This window comes from Drosophila montana, unplaced genomic scaffold, assembly GCF_035044405.1.
Source record: "Drosophila montana isolate Dmon_TW-CO22-7 unplaced genomic scaffold, ASM3504440v1 contig_3083_1, whole genome shotgun sequence".
Classification (NCBI taxonomy): Eukaryota; Metazoa; Arthropoda; class Insecta; order Diptera; family Drosophilidae; genus Drosophila; species Drosophila montana.
Window position 1 is genome coordinate 477,144 of NW_026997957.1, and position 12,109 is coordinate 489,252.

Sequence of the window (12,109 nt, forward strand, 5' to 3'; positions counted from 1 at the left end):
TGGGCTGGTATCTCATGGTGATCCTTAGTCACAATTGTTACATCTGAGTTTTCCTTTGTATCGAATAACGCAGCCAAATCTTTAAGTAATTTGCATTTGGGAACTTCGATTGACATAACCATGTCTACGGGGCTCGTCAAAAGGATCTCACAGTGTATTGTAAGTGTGCCATTAGCAAAAAAGACATTCGGAGCAGTTTCATTTAAAAAATCCATATTAACTGCCCATTCGTCAGATAAATTAAGAAGCTGGGACTTTCTTTTCTCACGATTTGCTATAGAAATGCTGACGTATTTGCTTTTGTTTGTACAGTCAGTCTTGCCACCATATTTTAGGGATATCAACAATCTTTCACAATCGTAGTTTTTATCGGAAAATGCTTCTAAATAAAACTGGGTAATATTTTCTCTATGATCTGGAAAGCGCTGTGAAACACGTTTAGACCTTAGGTCACTTATTCGATCCACTTTGAGTGACCATGTGTAACAAATTTGGCTGCAATACGAGTTTGTGTAACTTCCGTAGTCCTCTAAAGACATATTTAATACTTGACTTTCCGACGTATCGCTATTAACGTGACTCAGGGGAATTCACAAATGTACAAATTGTAAGCTTCCGAGAAATGAAGCCCAGAGTTGCAATGACACTAGAAGCGATATGAGCTATTGTTTTATATCGATAGCTAGATTACATTATTCGGCGTTGCCGGATCAAAAAATGTTAAAAATGCAAGCTGCACTGAAATGGCGCCAAATTCAACCTACATAACAATTGTCATGCTTCTATAAGCTCTCTTTAATACTTTCCCTTCATACACTTAGATATACTTTCATTGCTGGGCAGGTGTTTCGTTATTCAAGTTAATTCATGAAGGAAATTAAATTTAGGATATAAAATTCTACACCGATTATGTATTTTATTTAGGTTATAGAAAAAATGAAACTAAGACTAAATCTCACACATTTATTGAAGCTTCAATCCATCAGGCTAGTTTTACCAGCCCATTGGTGGTCCAGTAACTGGTCCCGGACCCGGTGGGCCACGCCGTATAGCATCCTGTGGCGGCGTATGCGGCGTATAAATGCGTTTCGAGTCGGCCATGCGTTGATTATAGCTCTCGATTTGCTCGCTCAGCTGTGCATCCTCTTGCTGGGCGCGTGCTTCATCAAAATCGAGACAGGCGACGCCATCTAAACGTTCCAAATCCAGCCAGCCACGGAAACGCACACAAACGCCATTCATTATGAAATTGGAGCGCAAGTGCACCTTGCCGCGCTCCTTGTCGAAATCGCACTCCTGCTCCTGGGCATACGGATTATGATTGGCATTGAAATACAGCTGCAGATTGGTGCCCGTGGGTACGAATGAGAGCTCGGCATAACCCTTGCGGCAGTCGGTGACAAAACGCATGCGACGCTCGTCAATGGCCCGTCCCCGGTAGCCGGTGTAGCGCACCTCGCTCTCCCGGCTGAGTCGTCGGAACAGCTCGTCCGACTCGTATTTGGATTTCTGATTCGGCACCACGCGCGGCATTTTGAATATGAAACGCGGCTTCGGCTGCTCGTAGAGGGCCATTGTCTCATACGGCGGCATGATGCCCGTCAAGGCAGCCGCATCTCCATGATTCTGATGATGATGCATTTTCGGATCTCTTAACAGCTCGATGCGCAAATTCATACTGATGCTCGGTCAAAGCTAGTATGTTATTTATATGGGCAAGATGAGAGATATCTACCTACATTTTATAGTTTTATGATCAGCTTAAACAGCTGCAGCTACTGTCATAATTAAATACTCCGCACTACCTGTTGCCAGGTATTTATGCTTCTACAAATAGTTTAAAAGGTTTGACGAAATTTTTAGATTTTAACAGACCATTGGCCTGGCATTGCCATACTGTTTTATTACCCTGTCAGCAACATCGACCAAACTGTGGCAACACTTGTCACAGGGTGCTCCATTTCAACGAACAGCTGTCATTTTATATCAAGACACATTTGCAACGCGTATCAAAATTTGTGAATTTCACTGAGCATTTAAAGAATTATAATTTAACTATGTCGCTGGTTGCATACGCTGCGAGTAGCGATGAGGAATCGGATAATGAGGAAGACTCTTCGGGCATAAAAGTGCAATTACTGAAGCCACCCACAGCCATCCAAAACGGGGCAAACGAACGGAAAGCAAATGCAAGCAATGGACATATTAGCGATGACGATGACGACTTTATACCTCAGGAGGTGTCCTTGCAGGAGTTAAGGCCGGCCCATATTGGTCGGCTAGCGCTAAGCCTACCCAAGCCCAAAGTAGCCGCTGGGCCAACGCCAGACGCGGAGGATGGCGGGCAGCAGGCGGATGAGCATGTGACCCAGGCATTTGCCAAGCTGCCCATGCCGAGGCATGCAGCGAAAACAGCAGCTATCATCGAAGAATTGGACGATGAGTTCTTGCACAAAAAGGCAGTGCCGCCTGCAGGTAGCGAAGCACCGCCTGCAGCTGCTGTCAGGGGACGCGTTAAGATCAGCATACCTTCGCTGAGGGAGTTCGCCGACGTGGACAAAGAGCAGGCGGAGAAACTAAATGGCAGGCAAACGCAGGTCAAGTCCACAAAGGGTTGCGGTTTGCTGAGCATTTTGCCGCAGGCTAAGTCTGAGCGGGATTTTGCCAGGAAATCTGAGCCCGTGGCTGCCAAACCGGAGCCCAATGGCCCGACGCCAGCTCCGAAGGCCAATGCTGCGCCAGCTTTCGTGCCGGATACGGTTAAGCAACGACGCGCCGCACACAATACCGAAACAGTTGATGGCCTTAAAGCGCCGCCCGTTAAGCATTCAAAGAGCCGTCCCAGCTCCAAGCCGACTGCGCCGCTGGTCAGTGTCAGCGACAGCGAAGACGACGAGGATGTGGATAATGCTGGTGACTTCTTTTCGCTGAACAGCAAGCAGCAGCTGCCGGAGGTGAGCAGCAACGAGATCAGTGCCCTGGTGGCCAAGCGAGCGGCCAAAATGGCTGAGGCTAGCCACAAGTATTTGTCGGAACGGACACAGCGTGAGGCTGCCGACGAGGAGGCGGAGGAGGCACACTTGCAGGCGGAGGAGCTGCGGCAGGCACAGAAACGTTACCAGGAGCAGCAATTGAACACCGAGGCCATGGATGCGCTGGTGGGCAAAAATGCCAAACGGCGGCGCAAGGAGGCCAAGGAAATGCAGGTGATCGATATTGTTGGCTCTCAGGTGCTGCCCGATCGTGAGGAATGGATGCGCACGGCATTGGCATCGGCCACCACATTTCAGCCAACGGGCGTGCTGACGGACGAGGAGCCCGTGGCGGGCACAAGGCGCAAGCATCAAATCACCTACTTGGCCCACAAGGCCAAGGCCAACGAGGCCGAGCTGCAGGCCATGTGGTCGGCCAATAGGCAAACCCGTCGCGCCACACAAAGCAAATACGGATTCTAGGCAATCGCTGGCATTTTTTTTACATTTTTAATGTGAATTACAATTAGACTTAAGACATAAATATATATACAGATAGTTGTAGAATGTCGCTGTGTTCATTTCAATGTAGCCAGCCTTCGCGCCGCCTCAGCTTTCCACCCACATAGACAATGGCCGTGGAGAGGAGCAGGATGAGCGGCGCCATGGTCACGTAGATGGGTATCTGCTGTGGATACTCGAGGGTCATGCATATCATCACCTGGGATGTTATTGTTAGCAGCACGCCGGCAATGTTCCATTTGTAGAGGGACAGCAGATCAGTCAGGCGGTTCAAGTTGCGCCATTTGCGTATAAACTTGATCAGCACGTAAATAATTAAAATCCAGTCGAAGAACCAGAGCGGCGTGAAGGTGACAAACCAGTTCCAGGTGGTGCGAGGATCTAGCCGCAAGCAGAGCAGTATTAAGAACACCAAGACTATAAACCATGTAAAGAGCGCGCGATGTGCCAGCGTCATTTTGCTTTAAATTTATTTTACATTTTACAAACACCAAAGTTAGTTGTAAACAAAATTAAGCGAATATCGTAACGATATTTGTTAAATGCATTCACGTCCTATCGATATAGCGGTTATCGATAGTCGCAGCTGTTTTGCTTGTGAGTTGGCAGCCCTGGCAGTGCGAAGAAGAAAATTGACGTGTCACTTGAAAATTTTGTATAATTGGTGTGTGTTTTTGCGTAAAATACTTAAATAAATTGCTTGTATATGTTTATTTGTTAATTAATATCGTGCTGTAAATACTAACGAGTGTTTTTGTATAACTTTACACAGAAAAGTACGTGGCACAGGCTGTTTAAGTGTACGTTAAGGAAAAGCCGACTACAACTGAGACATCGCCACGGCAGCAGGAAAAACAAAAGAATTTGCCAACATGCTGACCAATTTCGAGTCAAAATCGGCTCGCGTCAAGGGTCTCTCGTTTCACCCGAAACGCCCCTGGATCTTGACCAGTCTGCACAGCGGTGTCATCCAGCTGTGGGACTACCGCATGCACACTTTGCTGGAGAAGTTCGATGAGCACGACGGACCCGTGCGTAGTGTGGCCTTTCATCAACAGATGCCGCTGTTTGTGTCCGGCGGAGATGACTACAAGATCAAGGTGTGGAATTATAAGCAGCGTCGCTGCATTTTCACGCTGCTGGCGCATTTAGATTATGTACGCACAGTCGCTTTTCATCACGAGTATCCGTGGATCTTGAGCGCCTCCGATGATCAGACCATACGCATCTGGAACTGGCAGTCGCGCAACTGCATCTGTGTTCTGACTGGCCACAATCACTATGTGATGTGCGCCCAATTCCATCCGACAGAGGATCAAATTGTGTCCGCCTCGCTGGATCAGACGGTGCGTGTTTGGGACATATCCGGACTGCGTAAAAAGAATGTGGCACCCGGTCCCGGTGGTCTAGATGAGCACCTCAAGGGCCATCCGGGCGCCACAGATCTGTTCGGCCAGGCCGATGCGGTGGTCAAGCATGTACTAGAGGGTCACGATCGCGGCGTCAACTGGGCCAGTTTCCATCCAACGCTGCCGCTGATTGTGTCCGGCGCCGATGATCGCCTGGTCAAGCTGTGGCGCATGAACGAGTACAAGGCCTGGGAGGTGGACACGTGCCGTGGCCATTATAACAATGTGTCCTGCGTGCTATTCCATCCACGCCAGGATCTGATCATCTCGAACGGCGAGGATCGCAGCATACGCGTCTGGGACATGACCAAGCGCCAGTGCCTGTTCACGTTCCGACGTGACAACGAGCGCTTCTGGATTATGGCAGCTCATCCCACACTCAATCTGTTTGCTGCCGGCCACGATGCGGGTGAGTAGCAGCTCGATTCCGTTTGCAGCTCGACTCTTAATTTGATGCACTTGATTTAATGCAGGCATGGTGGTCTTTAAGCTGGAGCGCGAGCGTCCCGCCTATGCGGTGCATGGCAACATGTTGTACTATGTGAAGGATCGCTTCTTGCGCAAACTGGATTTTACCACCACCAAGGACACGGTGGTGATGCAGCTGCGTCCCGGCAAGTCGCCCGTCTACAGCATGTCCTACAATCCCGCACTGAACGCGGTGCTCATCTGCACGCGCACCAACAATTTGGAGAATAGCACCTATGATCTGTGCCAGATACCGAAGGACAGCGAAAGCGACAGACAAAATGAATCCGACAGCAAGCGCAGCTCGGGCATAACGGCCATTTGGGTGGCACGCAATCGTTTCGCCGTGCTCGATCGCAATCAGCAGCTGGTGGTGAAGAACTTCAAGAACGAGGTGACCAAAAAGATACCCACATTCTGTGAGGAGATCTTCTATGCCGGCACCGGCATGCTGCTCATACGCGATCCGGAATATGTGACGCTGTACGAGGTGCAGCGCCTAGTCTCCGTCGGCAGCATCAAGCTGGCCAAGTGCCGCTATGTGGTCTGGTCGCCGGACATGTCGCTGGTGGCATTGCTCTGCAAGCATTCGGTTACCATCTGCGATCGCCGGCTGCAGTATTTGTGCACCGTGCAGGAGAATTGTCGCGTCAAATCGGGCGCCTGGGACGAGTCGGGCGTGTTCATCTATACGACAAGCAATCACATCAAGTATGCCATCACCAATGGCGATCATGGCATCATACGCACTCTGGACTTGCCCATCTATTTGACGCGCGTCAAGGGCAATCAGGTGTTCTGTTTGGATCGCGAGTGTCGCACCCGTGTCCTGCACATCGATCCCACGGAATACAAGTTCAAGCTGGCGCTGATCCAGCGCAAATACGACGAAGTCCTGCACATGGTGCGCAATGCCCGGCTCGTGGGCCAGAGCATCATTGCGTATCTGCAGCAGAAGGGCTATCCGGAGGTAGCGCTGCACTTTGTCAAGGACGAGAAGACGCGCTTCGGCTTGGCCCTGGAGTGCGGCAACATTGAGATTGCCTTGCAGGCGGCCAAGGCTTTGGACGACAAGGACTGCTGGGATCGGCTGGGCCAGGCTGCCCTGCTGCAGGGCAATCATCAGGTGGTCGAGATGTGCTATCAGCGCACCAAGAACTTCGACAAGCTGAGCTTCCTCTATCTGATCACTGGCAATCTGGACAAGCTGAAGCGCATGAATAAAATTGCCGAAATACGCAAGGATGTCTCCGCACAGTACCAGGGCGCCCTGCTCCTGGGCGATGTCAAGGAACGCGTCAGCATTCTCAAGAATTGTGGACAGCTGTCGCTGGCATATCTCACAGCGGCCACCCATGGCCTGGACGAACTGACCGAGACGCTGGGCGCCACCATTAGCGCCGAGGGCAGCACATTGCCGGAGGTCAACCCGAATGCGCAGCTATTGCAGCCGCCTGTGCCTATACAGCAGCTGGAGACCAACTGGCCGCTGCTGTCCGTGTCGAAGGGCTTCTTTGAGGGCGCCATGGTGACACGGGCCAGCGGCAGCATTACCGCACGCCAAGCGCTCAACATCAATGCGGATGCTGCGTTGCTGGACGAGCACAATGGCGGCGGCGATGGCTGGGGAGCCGATGCAGATCTGGGCCTGGGCGAGGATGATGACGGCGATGACGAGATGCACGATGCTCTGAGCAATGACGAGGGCCACGAGGATGGTGCCGGCGGCGGCGGCGGTGGCTGGGACGTAGGCGACGATGATCTGGTCGTGCCCATTGAGCTGGCCTCCAAGATCAAAGCCTCGGCGCTGGACAGCAACTACTATGCGGCGCCGAACAAGGGTCAATCGCCGGCCCAGCATTGGGCCAACAATTCGCAGCTGGTGCTGGATCATGTCAAGGCGGGCGCCTTTAACAGCGCCTTCCGTTTGCTCAACGATCAGCTGGGCGTGGTCAATTTCAAGCCCTTCAAAACGCTATTCCTGCAAAACTATGCCTGCTCCCGCACCAGCTACACGGCCAATCCCAATCTGCAGTCGCTCAGCGGTTATCCGCTGCGCAATTTCGCCGAAACCAATCCGAAGCTGCAGCGTCCCGCGCTGGGCATTAAGCTAAACGAGCTGGTGTCGCGTCTCCAGGCGGGCTACCAGCTGACCACATCCGGCAAATTCGGCGAGGCCATCGAGAAGTTCCACTCCATATTGATCAGTATTCCGCTGCTGGTGGTGGAGACCAAGCTGGACACCGCCGAGGCGCAACAATTGCTCAAAATCTGTGCCGAGTATATTGTGGGCCTGAAAATGGAGACCGTGCGCAAGGGCATGCCCAAGTCCACGCTGGAGGAGCAGAAGCGTCTGTGTGAAATGGCCGCCTATTTTACGCACTGCAAGCTGCAGCCTGTCCATCAGATACTGACGCTGCGCACCGCGCTCAACATGTTCTTCAAGCTGAAGAACTACAAGACGGCGGCGTCATTTGCACGCCGTCTGCTGGAGCTGGCGCCGCGGCCGGAGGTGGCGCAGCAGGTGCGAAAAATATTGCAAGCATGCGAGGTGAATCCCATCGATGAGCATCAGCTGGAGTACGAGGAGTTCAATCCGTTCAATATCTGCGCCATCAGCTGGAAGCCGCTCTATCGCGGCAAACCGGAGGTGACCTGCCCCTTCTGCGCCAGCGCCTACGATACCCAATACAAGGGCAATCTCTGCGCCGTCTGCGAGCTTAGCCAAATTGGCAAGGATTGCATCGGTCTGCGCATTTCCACATTGCATATCCGTTAAACGGAATATGGAGGCACACAGAAACACCCGTCAAATTCTTTGGGTTTCCATGCAACTGCAATTGCACTTCTAGCGTTAATCATGTTTATAAAGTATCCATTAATAATATTATATATATATGCAATACACACAAAATGCGTCAATTGAAATGTTTAGTTGATTACTTTTCGATTTTTTGAATACCCATCCAAGTGCTTATCCGTTTGATCCTAAAATATTGCAGTTTTATTTATTACAAATTAAACAAATAATAGCTTTAAATCAGATCATTGAAGACGTCTTTCATATTCGACTAATTCCTGAATGGAAAATGGGATTTCCCCAAGTTGAAGACAATTTTTTGTAGCTTTCGGTTAACAGATGAAAATCTGTGCCAAGCTCAACCAGGCCAAGGCTAACTTTTAGTATACTATATACTATAAGAAAACAGAAATCTTTAATTCCAATAAGTCTAATACCTTTTTTATCGGTTTCCATAAACGGGCATAAAATCGTAATACTCTCTCAATTTGCATTCACTTTGCTTGGCTTGACTTATTTCTAATAAATATGTAAATTAATAATCGTCGTCATTCTGCGTCAGCATTGAAATACCGGAATTGTTATGCGTAAGTTTATTGTGTATTATATATAGATATAATATATATTAATACAAGTATACATATATATATTTATATGTTTATATGTAAATGTAAGTATTTAACTATGTACTATATAATTTCACATTAAAATGTTATGTTTAATACCATAGAAGAATACGTTAAGTAATTTACTAAGTGCTAAAACTAAGTCTAGAGGAGCATTATTCGAGCGAATCTAAACGTAATCCGTAGCCGTAACCGTATCCGTATCCGCATTTGGTGGCAAGTTTGGGTTTGGGAGCATTTGTTCAGTTTTCCATAAAGTATTGAGTATTTGCGAATTGAGTCTCATTCTGCTGCTGCTGGTGCTGCTGTGACGGCGTCGTTGCCGTCCAAAAGTCCAACTAACGACGCCACATGCTGGCGCCCACGCCAATGCCGCCGGAGGCGACGCCACGGCGCACTGCCTCCATCTCGTCCTGGCGATTGTCGCGATAGGCTCGCTTGGTGTCCTCGAATTCGCGCAGGCGTTGATTATAGCGATCGATCTGGTCGCGCAATATCGCATCCTCGTGCATGGCTCTGCGCTCATCGTACTCCAGACAGCCGACGCCATCCAGGCGCTCCAGATCCAGCCAGCCGCGGAAGCGTACACAAACACCGTTCATAATAAAATACGATTTAATGTGCACCTTGCCGTGCTCCTTGTCGAAGTCGCACTCCTTGTCGTGCAGGTAGGGATTCTGATTGGCATTGAAGACCAGCTGCAGATTCGTACCCGATGCCACGAAACTCGTCTCGGTGTGCCCCTCGCGGCAGCCGTTCATGAAGCGCACCTGACGCTCCTCAATGCTGCGCTCCCGGTAGCCCGTGTAGCGGATTTCGCTTTCGCGGCTCAGTCGTCGAAAGAGCTCGTCACTTTCGAACTTGGACTTCTGATCGGGCACCACCCGCGGCATCTTGAAGATGAATCGGGGCTTGGGCTGCTCGTAGAGTCCAATTGTGTCGTAGGGTATCATGTTGGCCAGTGCAGCAGCCTCGTTCATCATTTTGAAACGTTTTCTTTTGCACAACGCACAACACAATCAACTTTTGCTGTTAAGTATTTTTCTTTAATTAATCTTTTTGGCGCTTTTTATGCCTTGATTATTTATATATTTCAGTTTGCTGCAGTAAACTACAACGCATACAACAAAAAATTATTTTGCGGTTTTGTTATACTAACCGATAGCAAGTGGTGGTCAGCCGATAGCAGATATACACAAGCTGGCGTTGCCATATGCCAGCAACTTGCAACAGTCTGGCCACTTTTCGCGCCATATGTTCTTAGACGCAACGCGGTCATTTGTTGACAAAGTGGATTTCTGAATTATCCCAATTGAAAACGTAACATGAGCGATACAAGTCCACCTTTAGATGATTCGAATGAAAATGAGAAGCGTCCACAGTTTGGCACACGTCTGCTCAAGGATAACGCCGACGTTTTTAAGCACAACGCCTGGTAAATATCTGCCACGATGCTTTGCCAGCAAAACTTGGGAACACACTCGCCAGCGCAAGAAGCCGAGTGGTGCGGGTGAGCGTATTCTCACCGATGCGCGTGAGGTGTTCGAGTTTAATGCGTGGTATAAAACCAAATAAGATAACTCAAAAAAACACGTTCTAAAATTTGCTCAACAGGGACCACGTGGAATGGGATGCAGAGCAGGAGCTAGCCGCCCAGGCGGCAGTCGAGAAGAATTCAACTGTTAAGATGAGCGATGATCAGCGGGAACGCTTTCAATCGGATGCACCCAAGTTCTGGGACTCGTTCTATGGCATACACGACAATCGTTTCTTTAAAGACCGTCACTGGCTGTTCACGGAATTTCCCGAACTGGCGCCCATGGCGAACAACGAGCATTCACAGCCGCGCAGCATATTCGAGCTGGGCTGCGGCGTCGGGAATACCATTTTGCCCATACTCCAATACAGCACGGAATCCCAACTGCGTGTATATGGCTGTGACTTCTCGGAACGTGCCATAGAAATCCTACGTAGTCAGCCGCAGTATGATGACAAACGCTGCGAGGTCTTTGTTATGGATGCCACGCAGGAGCAGTGGCAGGTGCCGTTCGCGGAGAACTCCCAGGACATTATCGTCATGATCTTTGTGCTGTCGGCCATTGAGCCGTCTAAAATGCAGCGTGTGCTGGAGAACTGCTATCGCTATCTCAAGCCAGGAGGTCTGCTGGTCTTTCGGGATTACGGACGCTACGATCTTGCGCAGTTGCGCTTCAAGAGCGGCAAATGCCTGGAGGATAATTTCTATGTGCGAGGCGATGGCACTATGGTATATTTCTTTACGGAACAAGAGCTGCGCAGCATGCTGACCCAAACAGGGCTGGTGGAGGAGCAGCTTTTAGTGGACAGGCGGTTGCAGGTTAATCGTGGACGTTGTCTCAAAATGTACAGAGTATGGATACAGACAAAGTTTCGCAAGCCGCTGTAAAATCGAATTCTAAACCAGATATCAAACTATCGCATTTGAACTCGTTAGGACAAGAAGACGAAAGCTACTCGTTAGTTTTTATAGCACGAAGCTTTTGCAACTCGTCCTTATTGAGCGAGCTTTTTCCCCAAATACACATAACAGTTAGAAAAGCTGCAAGTTTTCGCAGTTGGCTAAAAAACGTCGTAAGTGAAAATTTTCTTTGTGCTGCGCAAATGTATATAATTTATTATTTAGTTATATTTTAACTCCAGAACTATGTGTTGACACAGTCCAAATGCAAAGACATTGGCTTGCAAAGAAAGTTGCGAAATAGTTCAATTAAAGCTCTTAAATTGACTTGAACCAAAAATTGTGTTGTGTAAAAATTTCATTGATTTTTTTCATGCAAGTGCAAATTGTTTGCAAAATTTGCAAATGAAATTTTTCAAATACAAAACTATATTTGAAGAGAACTAAAAAGTGGCTTCAGTTGCGCCTCAAAATATGCAGTAAAAATTGTTGCAAAATATATATGTATGTGCAAATGAGAAACTCTAGAGAATACAGCCAAGTTGTGTGCGTGTGCGTGTGTGTGTGTCTGTGTTTTGTGGGCGTAACTAAAGCTAAGACATTTGAAGCCGACATTCAATAGAATAAACATAACGAATAAGCATACTAAAAATAGTTGCAACTATTTTTATACTCTATCCACCAACAGTTTGAACAAAAGGGCCAGAGGATTCCTTCACACAGCGCTGCTGCAAAAGGTTGTCGTGGCAAGTGGTACCCGCACATACACACACACACACAGTCACGCACACACACATCTCTGCCTGCCAGTTATTCCCCGTTAGTGTCTGTGTGCGCGCGCGAGTGTGCGTTGAGGCCGAGAGTTGAGCGCAAAT

At 48.9% G+C, this 12,109-nt stretch overlaps 6 protein-coding genes across 8 annotated transcripts; 3 read left to right on the top strand and 3 right to left on the bottom strand.

Moving 5' to 3' along the window:
* Window positions 1-908: 908 nt before the first annotated feature.
* Bro (Brother) lies at window positions 909-1,875 on the bottom strand. The gene is made up of 2 exons (XM_064685624.1): window positions 1,740-1,875; window positions 909-1,678 (listed from the first exon to the last, which is right to left on the bottom strand). The coding sequence occupies exon 2, from the start codon at window positions 1,675-1,677 to the stop codon at window positions 994-996; it is 684 nt and encodes a 227-aa protein (XP_064541694.1). The 5' UTR covers window position 1,678; window positions 1,740-1,875; the 3' UTR covers window positions 909-993.
* A 96-nt stretch (window positions 1,876-1,971) lies between these two features.
* On the top strand, window positions 1,972-3,539 carry LOC135430819 (proline-rich protein PRCC). The gene has a single exon (XM_064685623.1). It carries the CDS (start codon window positions 2,058-2,060, stop codon window positions 3,453-3,455), a length of 1,398 nt encoding a protein of 465 aa, XP_064541693.1. The 5' UTR covers window positions 1,972-2,057; the 3' UTR covers window positions 3,456-3,539.
* On the bottom strand, window positions 3,464-4,026 carry LOC135430822 (transmembrane protein 60). The gene has a single exon (XM_064685625.1). It carries the CDS (start codon window positions 3,949-3,951, stop codon window positions 3,556-3,558), a length of 396 nt encoding a protein of 131 aa, XP_064541695.1. The 5' UTR covers window positions 3,952-4,026; the 3' UTR covers window positions 3,464-3,555.
* A 47-nt stretch (window positions 4,027-4,073) lies between these two features.
* On the top strand, window positions 4,074-8,299 carry alphaCOP (coatomer subunit alpha). Of its 2 annotated transcripts, XM_064685621.1 has the most exons (3): window positions 4,074-4,158; window positions 4,267-5,312; window positions 5,377-8,299. In XM_064685621.1, exons 2-3 carry the CDS (start codon window positions 4,367-4,369, stop codon window positions 8,148-8,150), a joined length of 3,720 nt encoding a protein of 1,239 aa, XP_064541691.1. In that variant the 5' UTR covers window positions 4,074-4,158; window positions 4,267-4,366; the 3' UTR covers window positions 8,151-8,299. The 2 variants fall into 2 exon arrangements, with proteins under 2 accessions (XP_064541691.1, XP_064541692.1); XM_064685622.1 differs by lacking the exon at window positions 4,074-4,158 and having other exon boundaries at window positions 4,175-5,312.
* Window positions 8,300-8,749: 450 nt separating this feature from the next.
* On the bottom strand, window positions 8,750-9,918 carry Bgb (Big brother). Its single transcript, XM_064685636.1, has one exon. It carries the CDS (start codon window positions 9,778-9,780, stop codon window positions 9,136-9,138), a length of 645 nt encoding a protein of 214 aa, XP_064541706.1. The 5' UTR covers window positions 9,781-9,918; the 3' UTR covers window positions 8,750-9,135.
* A 119-nt stretch (window positions 9,919-10,037) lies between these two features.
* Window positions 10,038-11,574, top strand: metl (methyltransferase-like protein). 2 transcript variants are annotated; one of them, XM_064685632.1, is made up of 2 exons: window positions 10,038-10,232; window positions 10,412-11,574. In XM_064685632.1, exons 1-2 carry the CDS (start codon window positions 10,123-10,125, stop codon window positions 11,220-11,222), a joined length of 921 nt encoding a protein of 306 aa, XP_064541702.1. In that variant the 5' UTR covers window positions 10,038-10,122; the 3' UTR covers window positions 11,223-11,574. The 2 variants fall into 2 exon arrangements, with proteins under 2 accessions (XP_064541702.1, XP_064541701.1); XM_064685631.1 differs by having other exon boundaries at window positions 10,085-10,356; window positions 10,412-11,222.
* Window positions 11,575-12,109: the final 535 nt, after the last annotated feature.